The sequence below is a fragment of the Ylistrum balloti genome, unplaced genomic scaffold (assembly GCF_031769215.1).
Source record: "Ylistrum balloti isolate Yb309-2 unplaced genomic scaffold, AGI_CSIRO_Ybal_v1 Utg370388, whole genome shotgun sequence".
Lineage (NCBI taxonomy): Eukaryota > Metazoa > Mollusca > Bivalvia > Pectinida > Pectinidae > Ylistrum > Ylistrum balloti.
The window spans coordinates 549,724-571,334 of record NW_026782269.1 but is presented as its reverse complement, the minus strand read 5'-3'; the positions used below and the strand labels follow the sequence as shown (position 1 = coordinate 571,334).

At 34.5% G+C, this 21,611-nt stretch overlaps 1 protein-coding gene across 1 annotated transcript; it reads right to left on the bottom strand.

Annotated features, from left to right (window-relative positions):
- Positions 1–1,215: 1,215 nt before the first annotated feature.
- On the bottom strand, positions 1,216–19,933 carry LOC132554246 (sodium/hydrogen exchanger 3-like). The gene is made up of 12 exons (XM_060218552.1): positions 19,621–19,933; positions 15,558–16,024; positions 14,927–15,183; positions 13,587–13,804; positions 12,517–12,719; positions 12,030–12,119; positions 11,439–11,509; positions 10,829–11,020; positions 10,103–10,229; positions 8,979–9,147; positions 7,858–7,944; positions 1,216–7,276 (listed from the first exon to the last, which is right to left on the bottom strand). Exons 1-12 carry the CDS (start codon positions 19,823–19,825, stop codon positions 6,486–6,488), a joined length of 2,877 nt encoding a protein of 958 aa, XP_060074535.1. The 5' UTR covers positions 19,826–19,933; the 3' UTR covers positions 1,216–6,485.
- Between the last annotated feature and the right edge of the window lie 1,678 nt (positions 19,934–21,611).

Sequence of the window (21,611 nt, the reverse complement as noted above, 5' to 3'; positions counted from 1 at the left end):
TGTTGGCGACTATGAAACTTTCTCATAGTTTTAATCAATCTTCCTCAGAACCCCGAGTCGTTAGTTTTTATAAATGTTGGCATCTCTCACAAAAATCGTGACACTGGGAAAACGCCCTTAAGAGGGAATCAACTGTAAACACCGTAAGTTGGGGAAGCAGGGAGGTTTGTAAGCAAAATTCATATAGAAAAATATCGAGATAGTCGCATTTATCATACATCTTTATGGAAAGCTGTCAATGTTGGTTGCTTGCATGCCATTTAATCCTTTTAAGCCTGCTTACGTATTAATTCAAAAAAAAAAAGTTTTCGAATACATTCTACTGAAAAATTAATCTTTCAGTTTCAAAATCCAAACTTGTCACCTGCTGGCCAACTAAAACAGAAAAACCTTGAATTCACAGAGGGTAAGCAATAAGGCACATTTGTATAGTCTCCAAATAAAGTCACGGATTAAGGTTAATATACCCTCAACTCAAGTACATTTGTATAGTCTCCAAATAAAGTCACAGATTAAGGTTAATATACCCTCAACTCAAGCACATTTGTATAGTCTCCAAATAAAGTCAGCATACAGTTAAATATACCCTCAACTCAAGTACATTTGTATAGTCTCCAAATAAAGTCACGCATACAGTTAAATATACCCTCAACTCAAGTACATTTGTATAGTCTCCAAATAAAGTCACACATACAGGTAAAATATGCGCTTAACTCAAGTACATTTGTATGGTCTCCAAATAAAGTCACACATACAGGTAAAATATGCGCTTAACTCAAGTACATTTGTATAGTCTCCAAATAAATTCACACATACAGGTAAAATATGCGCTTAACTCAAGTACATTTGTATAGTCTCCAAATAAAGTCACACATACAGGTAAAATATGCGCTTAACTCAAGTACATTTGTATAGTCTCCAAATAAAGTCACACATACAGGTAAAATATGCGCTTAACTCAAGTACATTTGTATAGTCTCCAAATAAATTCACATATACAAGTAAGTAAACTCTCAACCCAATTCAATCACAGTGTAGGTCACACAAGTACATTTACATGCTCTCTCAAACCCTAATTCACACATGAGTGTACACTGTAAACATAAACAATTTTGTACTTTCTTTTCACCTAAGTCATCCAGCATGGACGTACTGTGGTGACAAAATCCCATGAAGTGTATTTAATCTCTACAGAAAAGAAAACTGAACCACATGTTTTATTTCAATATTTTATTACATAATAATCCGTTTGATTGATTTGTGTATCAGTAAAGCTAAAATTCATACCAAGATATGACAACCATATATGGTCAATGATCACTTAATCCATCAAATCGTGGGAATTAAGACATATATAGTGTGTTTGCAAATGGATGTTTTACATTGAGGAGCTCCAACAAGCCTATGAATTGGTACAAACATGTTAAAGAGATTATCATTACAAATAATTCTAAACATAGATTCGATCACATTCACAAGGCGCCATAAAACATATCCCAACATCAATATGGTACACTTCATTGGTGAAAGTGTAGATTTATCTTACAACGTGCATAAATTGGCAAGTCTTAGTACTGTATGATGTGTTTAATTTTTGAGATTGTGAACTATCATTGTGTCTTATTTTATTAGTGAGAGCAGTGTAATATAGAGAATGATCTAATACTATGATATGCAACACTTACATAAACTCAGCTGTATTCAACATCGCCAGACACTTACATAAACTCAGCTGTATTCAACATCGCTAGACACTTACATAAACTCAGCTGTATTCAACATTGCTAGACACTTACATAAACTCAGCTGTATTCAACATCGCTAGACACTTACATAAACTCAGCTGTATTCAACATCGCTAGACACTTACATAAACTCAGCTGTATTCAACATTGCCAGACACTTACATGAAATCAGCTGTATTCAACATCGCCAGACAGATGTACAGACAGATCAAGGCTTACCTGTATATCTGACCTTATATCTGAATATTGAAGACAATTTTAAGATGAGTGAATACCTCAACATTTAAGACATTTAACACAGATCAAAGATTGAGATATGTCAGATTGATTGAGATATACACACTTACAAAATTAAAAACTTTTTAAAGGCTTAAACGCTGAAGACAAAAATGAAATAATAACCACAGTCAACTGGCTACAACATCACGGATCAAAGATGTTTCAGACATTTGAAAATAATCTAATACAATTTATCTAAACTGTTAAAAAACGAAATATTGATCAAAAGTTTGAATATTCAACAACTAAATAATTTATAGAAAGTCAGGTAATGTGGACGATTTGGTTTCAGACATATTTCTTTTTCATCTACTTTTTTCTGCATATTTTTTTCCCAACAGTTCATGTTTCACTGCATCATTAATTAATCTGTACCATCAAGTCATCTGTTTTCTTGAATTCTTGATTTTTCAGATCAGTAAATTGATATGGCCTGACAAAATGGACAGACAGCTGACATTGATTACAGTATTTGTGAAATTCTTGAGCAAAATTTATCCACAACATTAAGTGCCAACCCAAATGCATCTTGAAATTAATACAACCATGAACTGAGATGAAAATATTTAAAATATTTACAGTATGTTAATGTACCTTATAACATTCAATCTCAACTGAATAGATAGTGTAATACATATCATGCCTAGACATCTATGGCAATGTATATACATGTATATCATATATAATTTATTATTGATGAATATACAGGGCAATATACTACCTACAGCCTGATATAGATTACAACTGATTGTATATGACAGTAAAGTTTCAGAGTGACTAGTACTAAAAACATATAAATTAAAATCGCATCATTGGGGATATCACGTCAGAAAGCACTTGATAATCTTTCAAGCTAAAACATCATGAAAAAATCCTTTACACAAAATGAAAAATATGCTGTCCATTACTGAATCTATGATGAAATCATTATCGTTTTAGTAGCCTACAAATCCTAAATTTTACAAAGGCCTTTACTAGGTAACATTAGAAATTCTAGATTTGTCACAGTAGTAACTCGTACCAATATCCAACTATTATCAGTGTGTCATCAAAAGAGGTTTTTACACATAAGACTATTATCATTAAGACGTTTTAGAAACTACAAGTAAATACACCACTTTTTACATCACTTTGTTAATCTCTCACAACAGATCAAACCATCTTACTTATAAAAAGGACATAAATACACCCTCTTATTCAGGTACGAAAAGTCATGGAGCTCCATCATCAGGTTATATATGTACAGATTAACTTTCAAAATATTCCTAAACATTCAAAATCCTTGTGAAAAAATATCAACCTAAAATTTCCTCTGACAATGTTACTTTACAGGAAAATGCCCTGTTCCTCCTCACAATATCTAATAACTGAAGAATTCATCTTTATACATCATTTTACACTGAAGACTGGACATATAGATCTCACTTAATATTTAAAGTAAAACTACTCAAATAAATAAGATTTGGTAGACAGCTCATCTATACAACCACTGACTGACAATACACATACAATGTACCTCAGGTAAAAACACACATATTTTATATACTGTTTGATTATACAATCATACAATTAAAGAGCATTGTACAGCACCAGTAGGTTTAACCTTGACCTAACCTTCACCTATTAATGATTGACCTTACATCAAGACCCTCTATTTTAAAATGTTGATGTAATCTACAGCAAGTTTCATACTTTTATGATAAATAACATTTTAGTATTTTCTTAAACATTGTAAACATTAAACAAATATGTTACAGAAATAATGCCGAATACTAGGACTTTTTATCTTGTCAAGGTTAAAGATATTAGTTAATACCAGATCTTCGCTGTCAATAATGTAAACCCTTTATCTGATTTAATCTACTGTAAAGGAATTTCTATTTGTTGCTATTTTAGAGGAGAGTATAAAACTGTGAGAATTACATACATTATTGTACCTTGAGAACAAAATGACTACAGAAGGCATAATCCATAACTTAACCTTCATTAGAATTAACTTTTTTGTTTCATGATTTCAGTTAATCCATGAAAATTTGAAACACCATTACAGTATGGTACATAGTATGCCTAGACAGGCACTACCATTGGAGACAACTTAGTATTCATCTTGTTGTTTCTTCCATTTTATTTTTATATTCTAAAATTGGTGATTAATTCAACAAAAGAAAAATACAATTTGAAAGACAAAAGGGGTGACAATTTAGTAAAAGACAAGAGTTGATTCCTTTGAACAAGATTACAGTGATAGTGTAGCTGAAGTGTCACATTTGTAAACAAGGGAGACAACTGTAACACTTCACCGATATCATCATCTTTGGTACGATTCAACCTTGTTTAAATAAAGATCTTCACTGACTAGAAGAGTATAATTATCTTACACTCATTAAAGCTGATACAGGATGAGTCCAAGTATAACCAACACAAGATTTTCTATATCTCAACACTTGTGCTATCAAAATAATACACACAGATACGTAAGAACACCTTTCTGGAACACTTCAATGATATAAACATTAATGTTGTGAATCAAGTAGTAAAATTGACAGGTCTTAGAATGTACAGCAAATGTTGTCAACACGAAAAGCAATCAAAATATCGTTGATTCATGGCAAACGACTGGCACGCTTTAGCAGCAACATAAATAAAGTTATGGAATTAGATTAAAAAACAAACAATATATAGTTATTCCAGAAGTGTGCGGATGCAAATATTTAACTAGCCAGTGGACAAGTCTGACTTTTTAACCAGTGTCAGGTCTGGTTAGTTAACTACTGTACAAATCTGTCTAGTTAACCACGGTACAGGTCTGGTTAGTTAACTAATGCCAGGTCTGGTTATTTACTACTGTACTGGTCTGTCTAGTTAACCAACGTACAGGTTTTTCTAATTACCAACAGCACAGGTCTGGCTAGTTAACCATAGTACAAGTCTGGCTAGTTAACCAAGGTACAGGTCTGACTAGTAAACAACAGCACAGATCTGGTTAGTTAACCAATGCACAGGTCTGTCTAGTAAACCAAGGTACAGGTCTGGTTAGTTAACTAATGTCAGGCCTGGCTAGTTAACCAACGTACTGGTCTTACTAATTAACAACAGCACAGGTCTGGTTAGTTACCAATGTACACGTCTGGCTAATTAACCATGGCAAAAGTCTTGCCAATTAACCACAGTATAAGTCTGGTTACTTAACCAGCGTTCAAGTCTGGCTAGTTCACCCAAGTACAGGTCTGGTTACTTAACCAGTGTTCAAGTCTGGTACATGTAATATCTTCTGAAAATATTTTCCTCAAATTTGCATCAAAGTTACAAAATGATAGTAATGACATGACCAAGTCTCCAATACTGAACACATCTGTGTGAAGCACAAAAGAAATAAAAAATTATCAAGCACAGGCTGTCAACATAGACAATCACAAATGTCGGTATTTCACACAACTGTTCATGTGTAATGGACAAATATTCAGACTGTCCATATAAAAAATGTACACCATTAAGTAGAACAAATATCACATATTTTATAAATACAATCATTTATATATAGATATATACCAAATTACAGCACTCAGCTGTGTCAAACGTCACCCTCACATCAATACATCAATAAATTCAACGTTTTAAATCAGTGTAGAATATTCATCTTATATAGGAATGGTCTTTTTAAATTTCAGAACAAACACAGAAATTTTGTTAATGGTTATGTGAATTATGATAAAGATAGAACATGTTATCAATATATCATTCAGCTATGAAACCTAACACAAAATCCCAGTGCCTTATTATCAACATGTCAATATGTCATGTCATATACATTTAAACAAATACACAATTAATTTGACTACATTTCATCAAGGAGCATATTTGCATGTCGTTGGAATGTTCCCTGGAAATGTGATTGGGGAATACATTAATCAGTGTCGATCAAACATTGAATGGAAGTACTGTGATATCATCTGATCTTCCTCCAACACTCCAGCACCAAAACCAGATCAGCTGAATTTCATCTTGTCCACCTCCAACATCAAAACCAGATCAGCTGAATTTCATCTTGTCAACCTCTAACATCAAAACCAGATCAGCTGAATTTCATCTTGTCAACCTCTAACATCAAAACCAGATCAGATGAATTTCATCTTGTCCACCTCAAATACTGCTACACCCAAACCAGATCAGCTGAATTTCATCTTGTCAACCTCTAACATCAAAACCAGATCAGATGAATTTCATCTTGTCCACCTCAAATACTGCTACACCCAAACCAGATCAGCTGAAATTCCTGTGATCTGCCTCAAGCACTCCACCATACAAATTGGATCAGCTGAAATTCATGTGATCTGCCTCAAACACTCCACCATACAAATTGGATCAGCTGAAATTCATGTGATCTGCCCAAAACACTACTGAATCTGAAAGCAGATCAGCTGAACAATCAGGCACATCAGGAAACACTACTGTTCACTGTTGTTATAAATGACTGCTTTCTTCTTCGTTGTCATCTTCCTGATCATCACTCTCATCGTCTGCGTCATTGTCACTAACATTATCTGGGGTGCCCTGATCCATGAGGTTGATAATGATACCATCGTTGTTTGAATTATTTGCACACAGCCATTCCTGAACGCGGCTTTGAAGCTGTTCCTGGAGCCTTGCCTCCTCCAACACTGACTCCGAGTGCAGCCTGCCTTTAGGGTTAATGTGTGTCCAGTGTTTTGGGAGGTCGGGTGCGGAGGCTGACCCTGGCAAAGACCGGAGTGGTTTATTATCAGCCTCCTCATTAATCTGACCACGTGATATGGAGCCGTCCTGGTGGTGAATGGTTGGAATGATGATGTGATGGGAGGGAGGTGGTGATGTATGATTGGACAGCAGGTAATTGTTACTCTTGTCACCTGGGCGACACATATTGACAGATGACACTGGTGCATCCTCTTCCTGTGATCCTTCACTGTGTGTGGACCAGGGTGGAGGCATCAACCCACCACCTTCAGCTGATGGAGCTGGGGGAAACACAGAGTACACAGGGACCTTAGTTTCCTTCGGACAGGGAATAACAGTCACTTCAGGTGAGGCATAGGGGGACCCAGATGCCAGAAGATGATTGTACGATAAATTATTCACCCAGGTAGGAGCCTCAGCTGTCAGTGGCTCCTCACACGATGATACATGTGATGATGATGGAATTGGGTCTTGTGACAGGAGCCGTTTCCATGGCAACTCCAGTTCTGTAGCTGTGCTAGTTGGTGGCATTGGTTCCACTACAACCAAAAGTAAGATATTGTTTAAACATTATACAGCTGACCATTCTTTACAACAGAATTGACAGTATGTACACATACATATCTTTATATTTACAAATTCCATCCCTGATGCTATTTGTCTCAGTTAAGATTACAGATCTGTTTAATGCAAGAATATACTTGTTAAAATTTGCAAGAATGAATAACTACAGGGAGGTAACTCTGTTTGATTTAAAGCATAACAAAATTGTATTGAGTTACTCTGACAGATTTAGATGACTGAGAGTTCATTGTTTTGTATGTAACTTTGTTAAGATTAGAACTGTTGTAGACGGAGTGCTACCAATCACTAGCAATCTCACTTGTAGCGGCCATTACAAAATGCTTTTTTGATACTTTATTTCTAGGAGGAGTGTGGGATGTAGAATTGTGGATAAAGGTGCCTATCCAAATATTACACCAAAAACTTAAAACATTAGTTTTGATGTAAAAAGAAACCTTCAATAATTTTATCAAGTAAATTTGAGTTTCAAGTAGGAGGGTTGTGGGGCGTATGGACTTCAGTTGTCTCCCTTACAGAACTTCCATTGTTTACTTACCTACTGTTTCTTTGAAATCTTCTTGATCAGGTTTGAAGTTCAAAGTCACATTTTCATGTTCATCAGTACCACTATCAAAGACTTCATCTACAAAACAAAATTTACCTCATTTCTCTATAATTCTTAAAATGATTGAATACATATTGCTGGTCTCTGTAGAAAATGAAGTGTGTTCTGTGTAATAATGACCGAATATATAGAGGATACTTAATAGTGTCTTAAGTAAAATATATTTCACAAGTGTGTCTAATATTGCAGTATCTTTCATAAGTACACAGCATGAGAGAACGATATAAAATATTTGCCACACGAGTGAAATATATTTGCTATTACTGAAGATATTATTAAATATTCTATCTATTACATTTTCACAACCAAAACAGCAAAATTACTGGCATGTTTAGAACAGGTATAAAACGAGGAAGCTGATTAGGTTTCTCGCGGACACTGCTCACTCATTATATCTTTGCAGCACACAACAAAGTATAGTCATTTTTTGAATCATTGAAATATAATTTTGCTTACATATTTTTAATGTTAATTTATTTTCACATTCACAAAGAAAATGTTACTTATTCATGTCACTAAGAGACGAAATTTGCTGTGAAATGTTCAAAGAGAGTTTAACTTGTGACAAGTTACCAGGCCGCTGAAAATATGGTGCCAACCTGTAGTTGTCGCTGTTGTTGACACCCCTTGGAAAGTCTTAATGTGTTTACTTCACATTAAAGGCGTTCCGTTGGGGATTAGATTTGACTTCTGACAAGATAATTTCAGTTGCATTGTTTGCTAACTTTCATGGAAATGAGTGTTTACTTTTGAAATGAAGGTCGTTTCGCTAGTAAACAAACCCTTCAGATATCTGGTTTTGTGTTTTTTGTACAGGGCTTTATGATTTGTCAATTTTATCACAAGATTTATGTTCTGTCATTTCATTGGCAGAAGATTGCAAATGTCACAAGTGAAAAAATAACCCAAATAGGGTGATTTTTCTCTACTGAAAATAACACTTTTTAACAATGAGATATTTCTATGTATTTCACTGGCAAAATTGTAATAAATACAGATGGTCTCTGAAGAAAAATGAGGTGTGCTTTGTTTTATCGTGACTGAATACTTACCAATAGCCTCTGGAGAAAAAGAGGTGTGTTCTGTATGTCTGTTGCTATGGGAGTTAGGAGTAGAAACACTAGGGTGACTGTCGCTGGCCTCAGTAAAGAGTTTCACTGGACGTACATGGTGTTTGTGCTCCTCTATCTCTGGGACAGAGTTCTTTTGATTAACTACACACTGAAAGTTCAAAAGGTTGTTGGGTTTGGAATCATTTCAAATTTGATGGTCACTCCAAAACTACAAACCTCTGTTAGACTTACATGTAAATGCCCCCCCGTCCCCAACCACCATGAATGAAGTTGTTAAGTGTTCAAATTGAATCAGTTGATGATTTTCTATGTATAGCAAGAACAAATTTGGGTCCCTGAAACACAACGATGGCCAAGGTATACTCATAATTGACCTTTGTATTCAGTTTGACCAGAATCTGTCTGGATTGAAGTTGCTAGGTGCTTATATTGATTCGGGATGGGATGAGACAGAACATAGGCTACACTGTAAGCCTGCCAATTTTATGGAGGGGCATAAAAACTGACAAAAACCAACAATTCACAATAAACAAAACCAAATTAAGAGGCAAGCTTGAAAATAAACAGGGAAAAAATCAAGTTAAATACTTTAAAATTATCTCAAGGCTTCTCAAACCAAGTGTTAAGAGTTGCATATATGTTTTCACTAACAACATATACAGTTAACAACAAAGTGGGAAATCCGTTAATATCAACAAAAAATACTTTCAAAGTAGTCGTAAAATGGTATGTCAGTGACCTACTTTCCCCTGTGTTGTAATGTTGACTACATAACAACACAACATACTAGTTGATTACTGTATACTTAAAAACAAAATGGAAAAGGCAACAAAGGAAATTGTTTCAGTCTTTGTAGGGTGAAAACTATGTCATAGTGACCTACTTTCAAAATATAAACTTCCACATTAATCCAATATTTGTGAAATATTTTTGATTCATTATGACCGAGCCAAATGTCATCAATGTCTGTGGAGAGATATCCTCCGCACAGGTTTTTCAGACTAACAGAATCAAAACTTTCATTCATAAGGATACTGGAGATAGATATATCATATCTCATGATTCAAACCAGATATATTAGAACCTTGTGTATGTAAACTCACAGTAGTCCTTGGTCTGAGCATGCCCTCATTCAGAAGGTGGTGGAGATGTTCATCTTTCTTGGTATTCGACGAAGGCACAAAATGACCATTCTTTACATTGTCCTGGTGAAATCCATTCATTTTTGACCTGAAAAAGATTTAAGAAATTTTTTATTGATCAGCAAAATTAAGTATAATTCAGCTTTCTGCAATTCTATCCATGTGAATACTAATTCTCTTCAATATCATCTTCAATATTTCCATTCATTTCATCCAATTTACTGATGTAAACATTGAAAGGACAAGACAGAAACCTATAAGCCTATACTTGGGGAAATTATTGTCGCCAATAAAGCTATCATGATGGTATTTCAATAGCAGAATTACTTTTGCATTATCACTATGATAGTCCAGAGAGAATTGTGATACCATCAACGCTTTTTTTTTCAACATAGAATTCTTTTTTCTTGACCAGAAATAAAGGATGGCAACCAATAAATGACTTCGAATACTTCATTCGGCATTTCAATTAATCAAATTATTTCTATCCTAAAATGAAAGTTTGCCATTTGCAAACAGACTGATATTCATCAAGATGGGTAATACAGATAATGAATTTTAATTTAAATGTTTCCTTGAAACAAAATAATTTCAAAGCTATAAAGACATAAGGGAAAGGCTTGATTCTTCTCTTTGGAGGAGAAGGAGGAGGAGGCCACCTTGTTTCAGTTTCCTACAATAACTTACTCAGCTGACAGTAGTGGAAGCTTATGTCCTCCCACTACCTCTACTGCCTCGCCATCTCCCATCTGATGTAGGGCGTCCTGGACACTGATGCTGTGGTAGATATCCAACACCTTGTCAGCCTTGGTACTTGTCAGTTTAACAGACTCGCGATTCAGCCATGGCTTGATGTACTTGTGGTTAATATGACGAAATCTAAAACAAAAACAGGTAATTTTACTTTGCAGGTTGTGCCATATGCAATCAATACTGACATATAAAGTTATGGATGTATTCTCATACATCTTAACAATCATGATCAATACTACTATGTACAGGGAGATTTTTGCCTGTTTCGCCCTCTGATCAATAAGGCTTAAATAAAAGAATACTAAAGTTTGATGTTAAAGCTGATATGGATCTATCCTGGGTGTTAAGAGAAATCTAACACTGAACAAAGATTAACACACTAGGACAAAAACATAGCCAGTGAAATTGTTATGGCAGTATCCTTCCCTATTCTCACTTACTTGATACAGACTACATAAAGTTATTGTAGTTCTTTTCCTTAAGTTCACTTATTTAATACAGACTATATTTAGTTATTGTAGTATTCCTCCTTATCTTTACTTACTTGCTCCGCATCATATTGTGTCCCGATCGCTTAGTTACACCCTCTATGCCTGCCATCAAGTGGTCGATGAACTACATTTAAAGATCAAAGGTCAAATATACTTCTAATTGAAAAAGTGTGTAAAACTGATTAACTCAAAATTTGATCCTTTGTGAAGTCTTATAATGTGAGCAAAACAAAGGAACTTAGATAAATAATTGGTATGACCATGATATTCTTATTCTAACACATAAACACACTAATGCCCCTCTAAACTTGTACAAACTAAAGTTCAGCTACCAAGAACATGATGATTTCTCCTACATGAGACATGGAAATCTTATCTGTTACACAGAATTAGATTTTCCTATACTGTCAAATATACCTGGTACCATGAAGCAATAAAGGCACCAAGTGACATCATACTGAAATGATATCATATTCAAATGTCCTTCTGATGTATAACCGCAAAGGGAGGTAATTGCAATGCAAAATTTAAGTTTGATGCAATTTTAACAAAATCATGTACCAGAAATTGAATCTATAACCAGTACATATCCAAGATTATTTTATCCTTCGACATGTATATGTTAAAGATTCTATTACACTTACTGTTTCATTGATTTTCTCGTGAAGAGATGGGTCACCATTTTTTTCTCTTTTCACCTTTAAAGCATTTACCACTGGTTTAATGGTAATACCCTGAAATAATTAGATAATTGATTGTTTACCATAATCAAGATAAAGTTAAATTTTAATGGTAATATATTTATATAACTTGAAATCTTGAAATATCAAAGTAAAAAAAAAAACTAATAAAACAAAACAAATAATTAAATGATTAATACAGAACAATATATGTAAAGCCCTGACATTTGATGCGTTGGAAGAAAAAAAAATATATTACACCTTTTTAATTATTAAGAAATTTTGCCTGGACACTGAAGGTTGAAATGATGCCCATCAACATATCAGGATTTGAAAAAAAAAACAACCTTAAAATTGCAAAATGTTACATATTTAAAATTTTCTAAAATCTTAAACGTACAATCGTCTTTGTATTTTTGCTACTTGGGGCCTATTCCAGATGAAACTTTACCTGCACAAAAACAGTAAAGAACACTATGATTATCGTTGCTGTGATGAAAAGGCGTTTCTCCGGGACCAGCTCCTCCTTAAGAGACAAAGAAAGACAGAAGGCAATACCTCCACGCAGGCCACCATAGGCCATGATAAACTGATCAATTCCAGTCAGTTTTACCAGACGGCGACGGTTCAGGATGAATGAGAGAACTATAACACCTGAAACAGAAACAAGCTTTCTAAATAGATATTCATGTAGTGTATTCCCCAACAAATTACCAGATGAAATATCCTCTGTCAGCTCCCTCTTAAAGAGAAACTACATCTCGTATTAACGATTTTAATGTGATTATGTTGTAGTTTTAACTTATCCTATGTAATATGGTTAATATATAGGTCCTTAGTCTCTGACAGGATAGTGAGAAATGCCAAAATCTGCTCCAGTTCACTTCTTCATGTGTCTACTTTACTATGTTATATACCTGTACTTTGATCAGTTTATGGAGTTTAACAGCCCATCAACAGCACGGGTATTTTGGGACCAAACTACATGACTTTAAAACTTCAAGTTGAAATAGTTATGTAATTAAGTAAAAGACTCAAAGTTAAAACCATAAAATAAAATCATGTACCAGTAAAATGAATTATCAATACATAAAAACTGAAAACATGTATTTTGTACAATGACAATAAATTGTGAATAAGCATGTCAAATCGTTAATAGGTATGATTCATATTTTCTTACAGGAACATGTCTCATTAATGCATATGAATACTTAATTAAAGCCAATTAAAGTTAAAGAAAGGAAACAAATTCCTGCACCTGGATATATTTAGTTCTAACATGTGATGGTACATCAGTGAAATTACCTTCCTTTTGTGAAAGGTATTATGTTACATTTGGATAAAAATGTTTCCAAGCCTTTATAAGAAATATATGGCATTATGCCATAATTTTAGCACTTCCATGTTTGACATGCCACAATTCTGCCCATTCTATGATAATGGATTGTGTACTACAAACAACAGAAACATAAAAGACTGTTCCTAGATAAAAGCAGTCCATGTGATAGAGGCTCAACTCACCTAGGGCTCTAAATAGTAGACAGAAGAGCAGGGCAAATAGAATGAAGCTGAGATTCCAATCCAGAGTGTCTACCATGGTGGAGAGCCCCAGGAACATGAAGATAATGGTCTCACTAATGTTTGCCAACATTTTCATGAAGTACTTGATACTGGTTTTTGTTTTGCGGGAAATGTTTGCCTCTAGATAATGACGAAGTACGATTCCTCCAAAAGACAATCTGAAACATATATAAACCATTGATTAGTAATGACCCACGAAGGACCTTGGTCCAGCAGTGATTCTGATATCAGTAAGTCACACATGGACGATCATGTGATTTCCAGGATTCTATGATGTTAATGTTTAGTGATTCTGATATCAGTAAGTCACACATGGACGATCATGTGATTTCCAGGATTCTATGATGTTAATGTTTATTGATTCTGATATCAGTAAGTCACACATGGACGATCATGTGATTTCCAGGATTCTATGATGTTAATGTTTAGTGATTCTGATATCAGTAAGTCACACATGGACGATCATGTGATTTCCAGGACTCTATGATGTTAATGTTTATTGATTCTGATATCAGTAAGTCACACATGGAGGATCATGTGATTTCCAGGATTCTATGATGTTAATGTTTAGTGATTCTGATATCAGTAAGTCTCACATGAAGGATCATGTGATTTCCAGGATTGTATTATGTTAATGTTACATTAGAATGCCACATATCCAAACTGCTCACAGGACATATAATTTGTTCAGTTATACCATCTTTCAGATATGTATTTTTTAATCAACAGGTCAACTTGTTGAGTAACGGTTATAACACACCAATAAGAATATGGCACAAGAGGCACAACTCTTACTGACTACCAGAATATTTGGGGGGATACAACTGGGGTTTGGATTAATGAAAGTTTGGATATGCAAAATATGAATAAGCACCATTGTACTGTTTATCAAAATATTTTATCAAACAGACACTAAGAGCCATTCCTCATAATATCGCTTCAATAATTAAGTTATGTAATATTTGTCATAAAGGATATTTGACCCTTACGTTGATATACTTTTTAACACAACAAAGGTATGATGAATTGCTTATGATACAGAATAAAAGGTGAGACCTGGATGAATGCAGATTCTGAAAGCCTTTCATAAGTAAATAATTGGAAAAATTGCTGATGAAATGTTATGCTAATAGTTTGTATCAATTCAATTAAGAAAACAAGCAAGGAAAATCTAAATCTTTTTTTCAATATGGTACAGTGAAGCCTGCATATTGTTCATCTCTAAATATCACACTTGCATTGATTTCTGCCCAAAATGAGTATGTAGTATGTCTACTCACGCAAGAATTCCTGATAAATGACACATTTCTGAGGTAAGATACATCAGGTACCCGAGGACAAAGACGAAGAGAGGTTCGATGACTGTCACATGCTGGGTGTATTTGGTGATGAATCCGCCAAATAATCCAAAAAGAATTCCAATCAAGGTGCCTCCAAAGGCAATCACAAAGAAGGAGCTAAGGCCAGTAGCAATATCAATCACAATGATTTTTTCCTCTCCAATCTCTATGAACCCCTCCATCATATGGTAAAGTACCTGAAATATTGATTTGACTGTTTGCATCTCTAGGAAGATAATTTACTGTCATGTATCAAACCATAGGTACAAAACATTACTACAAAAATTTTACACATTTCATGAAGCTCTGGTGAAGCAATGAAATATGATATAATAATTTGAAAATGATAAAATATCACTCTGTTTCAGCTGATTGTGGAAACTAGAATATTTGAAAAAAGTTTTTTTCTTGAAATTAAATCAAGAAATTACTACATTATCTCCTTGTAAGGGATCAGCTTATTACAGGACAGTGATATTATTGGTACATGTTATTCTACAGAATTTGAAGAGAAGTTGGTGGGCTTATTACCAAGCATAGGCTTATTGACAGATAAATGGAGTGTACTCACCACTGTAACACCGTCGTTCAGGAGTGATTCACCAAACACAATGATGTAAAGCATCTGATTGACATGGACTTCTTCAAAAATTGACAGAACAGCGACTGGATCCACGGCAGAAATGAGGCTGCTAAAAATGAAACAGCTGAGAAGGCTGATTTGTCGGCCGAAGAGTCCCCAGCAGGAGAGGCCATACAGGGACACGCCGATGAGGCCAGCACTGATGCAAGTGTTGACCACTGCCATGAGCAGAATGGTGCCCAGGTTATCAAAGAAAGAGCGAACTGGCATGAAGTAGCCTGCTTCAAAGATAATGGGAGGGAGCAGGTAAATGAAGAAAACGTTGGCATCAAGGACATACTCGCTGGTGGTGGCAACATGGCTGAAGTGGAGGATAGCACCGACAATGAGGCCCAGAACAATGAGCAGACAACTCTCCGGGATAACTAAAGGTAGCTTATGGTGAAGGTGGAATGCTAAAATAGACAATAAAAACTACTCAACAACTGTTTAGATTATACAGTAATATACTTAATTCTTATCAGCCAATCAACAGCAGTGTGAATATAAGTCAAAATAGCAGGCTGGTGACAAATGATCAAACTTGCTTCATGACTTCCATATTACATCAGCACAAGTGTAAGATTCTATTTATCATAATCTGTACCTCTGAAAAATAAGCAAAAACTCTCAAATCAATTTCCATATCAGACAAATTATTTTGATGCAGATGGTACATTTGTCACTAGCAAGACAAACATGTAACGTCATCAAGATACAAATTATCTATAATATCACAATATGGGATTTTAATATTCATGACATGTCATATGATATGACATATACAAAACGAGCCAGTTATGAGGCAAATACTACGTCTGAGTGTAGCTTAAATATTTCGGTTACAAGATGACACCATTATAGGACACTGTAGACAGCTGACCAGATAGTGAATTCCTGCGTTGTCAAAATCACATTCCACAACCATGTTTATGTCTAGGACCATATCTCAAGTGAAATTATTTGTTTTATCTCCTCAGTCAAAGTTCAGAAGTTATTAGTCTATTGCTAGATCCTCAATATTTATCAACATCTTTCTATCACTCAGCAGATAATTCAAGCCTAATGAATCCTTTCAGAGAGAGTCAACACGGTTACACTACAGAGTCAACAATAACACAGATTGACAAGTCTCAAGCTCCAGGCACCAGTTTTAATATGTTGGCTTTCAATCATTCCAGAATTCATCTTGTTTCATAACACATTTACTTGAATTCACCAATTTCTAAATAATATATTGACCACAATAATTCTATAAATATTATAAAGTGTAATCCAAACCAAGTATTTAAAAACTGTTTACTTAAGATTAGTAAAATTATTTGTTTTTATGCTGGTTAAAAGTGTGACAAGTTTATGAAGGCGAGTTATACATTGCCAGCTAGTGTAGCTATATCAAACACTCAACTCATATACAACCCTATGCATACTTTACTCCTGTCTGATAAAGGTGACACGGTACATGTCATATCAGTTATTTAAACACAACACAGAAATCTTTCAACTAATATAAAAGTTAAAACAGAGTCACAGATTCCAGAATGCATGAAAAAATCCTTTCTTTTGTCAAAGCTTTTCTACATCGTAATGAATCCTTATGAATCTTATTAATAAATAGCTGGAAGGTATCAAGTTTTAAGATTTCAAAAAAAACTTACTTCAAAGTGTAACAATATGTCATCATATATATTAGGAATCAACTTCTCTACAAATAACTCCACTTCATGTTTTGTTCCTTGGTTCAATTAACATTACACATATACATGGCCGTGCCACCATGCAAATCATAACATTTGATTATGTTTAATAAAAAATCTGTGTTAAGTTTTCAGCTTTGACTTACAGGACAAATGGTTTTAATCTCTCTGAATTTTTTCAATACTTTGGTTATACAGGAAATTTACTTTGATTTTTTTTATTTTCATTTGTATATCACTCAACGTATCACATCCGCAACTTTTGATAAATGTATCAACATTTTCTTATTTGATCTTACAATCATTATCAGGGATATCCTACTAGCAAATGAACGCATGTTTAACAATAAAGGTTGATCACAGAGCATTCATGTCAACAGAGACGTATATAGATATGTCTCTGATGTCAACAACCATTAATTTCCTATCATCTTTTAACTTTTGCAGAGAAAATTACCACCTGTACAAAAAGTAGACATTACATTTGTGACTGGTTTATTTAGTTTTATGATCCATGAACTCCTGCAGAGAACACTGTGGTTTTAAGCCTATTTCTATCCTTACTGGAAATCAAGGACACAACAGACTCGTTACTTCAGCTGCTTATCTTGATCTTTTGGTATAACAAAACCACCACGGACAGCTTTCCAAGCTGTATTATAAGTGTGATGCTCGCAATTTCCTTATTTTGCATGATAGCAACATCCCTGCATACTGGTGGTATTTAAATGTCGCATTTGATTCTATACTCAAAGGCCTGTTCCAAAAATTACAATTTTCACGTCAAGAGTCGTCAACCAATGGACAAACTTGAAACAAAGAGTTTCAAAAGATGCAGGTTTTCGTAAATTATGGGGAAGTTTTACAGTTGTCATAGTGACCTCATTGAGAAAAATTCTATTTCACTGTGAGATATGAAGCTTAATGTGTTTGGTGCTCGTTTGTTTGCCTGTTGGTTCTGTTGTTGTATATTGTACTCATTTGAAAATGTGACATTACTTGGATTGACCGAGCTTTACATGGCCCCTGTTGTCATTTAAGCAGAAGACTCTTCCTTTTCCAGAACACTTGGTCTTATTCTCCAAGCACTTTTTCAGGAGTCCCCACATAAATCTTTCTTTTGTTCATATTTTGCCCTAGTTTTATTGAATTCAAGTTTCGATTATCACCCACTTAAGATTATGTTGACAAGTTTGTATTTTCTTCTTGTGTTTTATTTCTCTGGACCAGTGTACATGTATGTATATTACGTCTTTTTCTTAACATTAGAAGTGGTTAGCAAAAGTAAAATGTGTAGGAAAACAAATCAGAATGTAGAAGTATGTCTGACTAACACTGTTTTCTCAGGGATTACATTTATAAAATTTAAGTCATTTATAAAATTTCATTTGAAAATTTAAATCAGTTTAACCAATTAATATGATTCTTAACTCTTGAATCACATACAAAATATACCATACCACATTACTGAGACCATATCACATATAATCAGGTGTTGTAAAACATAACAGAGCTTCATGCCCTCCTATGATGAATCTATTTCAAATACGGTCATGAAAGCTCAGGCAATTCACTACGTCATCATCAATTATCATTGTACAAGAGTTCTGATTTGAATCTGAGATTTTTTTATATCTTATCAGTGATCAGATGGGTGGTGTTTGTGTTCTGAAACAGAGTCTCTGTATAAAGTCCAACTAAGGCCATTACCCTCAGTGATTCTACTAAATGTTTGTTATACCTGTACGTTAATATAGATTTTATTCCTGAAGGTGTGGTACGAGTCCAGCTGCTTTACTGAAATTTGTACGTCATCATAGAATTATGGGAAATAACAAGCTTGTATTTCAATCTATTGTTACAATGGATTACAGAGATGTGTGTGTACCACGTGTATGACAGATCACAATAAAAAAAATTCAGACATTCAATATCTGACAGGGATTGTCTCTCATTTCAACTTCTCTTCCAATGTATCCCCATTATACATTCTTTTTGCTCTAATGTTTCTATATTAATAATGAGAAAAATTATCCATATTCATAGTTAGAAAAGAGACTAATTCCCGAATGACACAAGAATAACATGCTTATTGGATTCTACATCAGCTGGTTTACAACAGAAGTCTTTTCTATATTTTCAAACCCAAGACTTAAAGTAATTAGTATGTACTATATGAAATCAGTATAGTAATATCATACGATAATTTACATTAATTTGCAGTCAACATAAGACTAAAACCAATACCCCCCCTCCCCCCAATCTCTTTATTGTCCTTTCTTTCATTCAATCTCACAGGTGTCTGTTTTTTTTACCTATTCTGGCCAAGCTAACTATCAGAATCCATAGACATATAACATAGGGTAATTCCACTCTGGCGAAGTCGAACACAACAAGTTGGTAACGTTCTGTCTCGTTATTTGATTCTTGTCCTTCCGAATCTTCGGCATTCACAGGCACCCAATACACAAACGCACAGCTGATCACCAACAAAGACAGCCATCGCGTTTCCCCCACCATTGTGGCAAACGTACGTCAATAAATGGCCAAACTGGAGTTACCAATTCACGTTGGTAACCAAGTTATCGTTAACTCGTGTCCGTAGCCATCCTGTCGAGAGATTGTCGCCAATCCCTATCGTATGGGGTCTCTCCTTCGAGTGTCTCCAGCAAAATATATATGACCTTTCTAATAAGGTCACCCGGCATGCGCAAGGAGCAATAAGTCGGTGTTGATTCTCAGGTTAAAGTTGCGAGAGCTAAATAGTCTTTGACCACGAATTAGAGATGTGTGTTATTCATTTCTTAACCGATTCGACAAAAATTGATATGGTTGGTCAAAATTACAACCGCATAACCCTGAAAATCAAAACCATTCTCAAGATACAAAATTTTGTATTTAGAGTCGTGTTTTCGAACCATAAAACAATAGCCCTTAAGAGCTATCATTACGACTATAAATAACAAAACATTTATATATACACAAAACAAATTACCACAGTAAGAAATTAAAACATACATCACAGATAATTTTACAAACACTGCTAGCTAAATAAAACTCGTGCGACAAAAAAGCTCAGGCAGCATATATAAATGGTAATTAAAGACCGGAAGGTCCAATATGCCCAAACTGAAAAGACTTGAGTCCATCTTTGTTTACTGTATCTCAGTCAGGTATGTTAGCAGCATGATCACGTCTGAAATTATAGGTAGATTGTCTAAAAGTTAAAAGTTCTATGATGTACTGAGGGAAAAGACCATTCATAATTAAAAAAAATCTAAAGCATCTCAATACAATGATGTCCTAAAATTGTCGTGTATATATTACACAGGGACCCTTACAAAGGTTCGCAATGACAAATAATATTTCTGGTCACAGAATATATCTGTGTTTGTGCCCAGATCATTTGGATAATATAAAATAATAATATATATAAAAAAAATAATGTAGGCTTATCAATTTACTTTTTCGGAACTCTGCGCGTGTTAAGATAATTAAATATTTACATCTTTAATATACGTAATATGAAGGACTTAAAATAGTCATTCTAGAATATACTAAGTCCGTGTTAATTATTTTGGCAAATTATATGGTCTGCAGTACCTTACAGTACAATACATATAATCGTTTTGGGCCTATAAGCTGTTTTCCATTTTGGAGAACCGAATTTGTATGAACAATGGATAGTCAGTTGGTTAATTAATCAAACCCGACCATCCTCCTGTGAATGGGTACCGTGACATGTTTATGGAGGATCACCAATCCAAAGAATAAAAGATGTTCTTGTTATACAAACAGAAAGATTTGAGTGTGACGTTTCACTAGTGTGAAGCATACTAGCGCTGGCGTGTTTAGTGTACGAGATGGTAAGGAATCGACCAACTTTTTCCTATGTACACTGTGGTTGAAAATAGTGTGACGAGATTGTAAACAGGTTAAGACAAAAATTACTAAACATGATAACAATGCACTATGTAAATTCGACTATGTTTTGTTGAACAGTTGGTCACAGAAATGCGAGAGCCTTTGGACCCCCTCGTCCCTGTTTAGTAAGGCCGGCAGCGGCGTATCTAGATGACTTCCTTAACCGGTCGTCTGAAAGATTGTTTAATGATATAATAAGCCACATATGGGCTATCTCATATATCAACTGGCATGTGAAATCCTATGTTTAACGCTAAACGTTAATGTTCTTTACTGTTTTCCTGTGTCATTAACACCGGACATATCATAAAAAATACTAGACTAAAAGTTCAAAAAGTCCAAGCTGTAGTATTGTGGGCGAAATGTAATTTTGAGGTGATGT

Coding starts and splice junctions, on each gene's coding strand:
- LOC132554246 (XM_060218552.1), bottom strand. CDS start 19,825: ATGGTGGGGGAAACGCGATGGCTGTCTTTGTTGGTGATCAGCTGTGCG. Junction 16,025..19,620: donor AGTTAGCTTGGCCAGAATAG/GTAAAAAAAACA, acceptor TGTCTATTTTAG/CATTCCACCTTCACCATAAG. Junction 12,120..12,516: donor TCTTTACTGTTTTTGTGCAG/GTAAAGTTTCAT, acceptor TAATTATTTCAG/GGTATTACCATTAAACCAGT.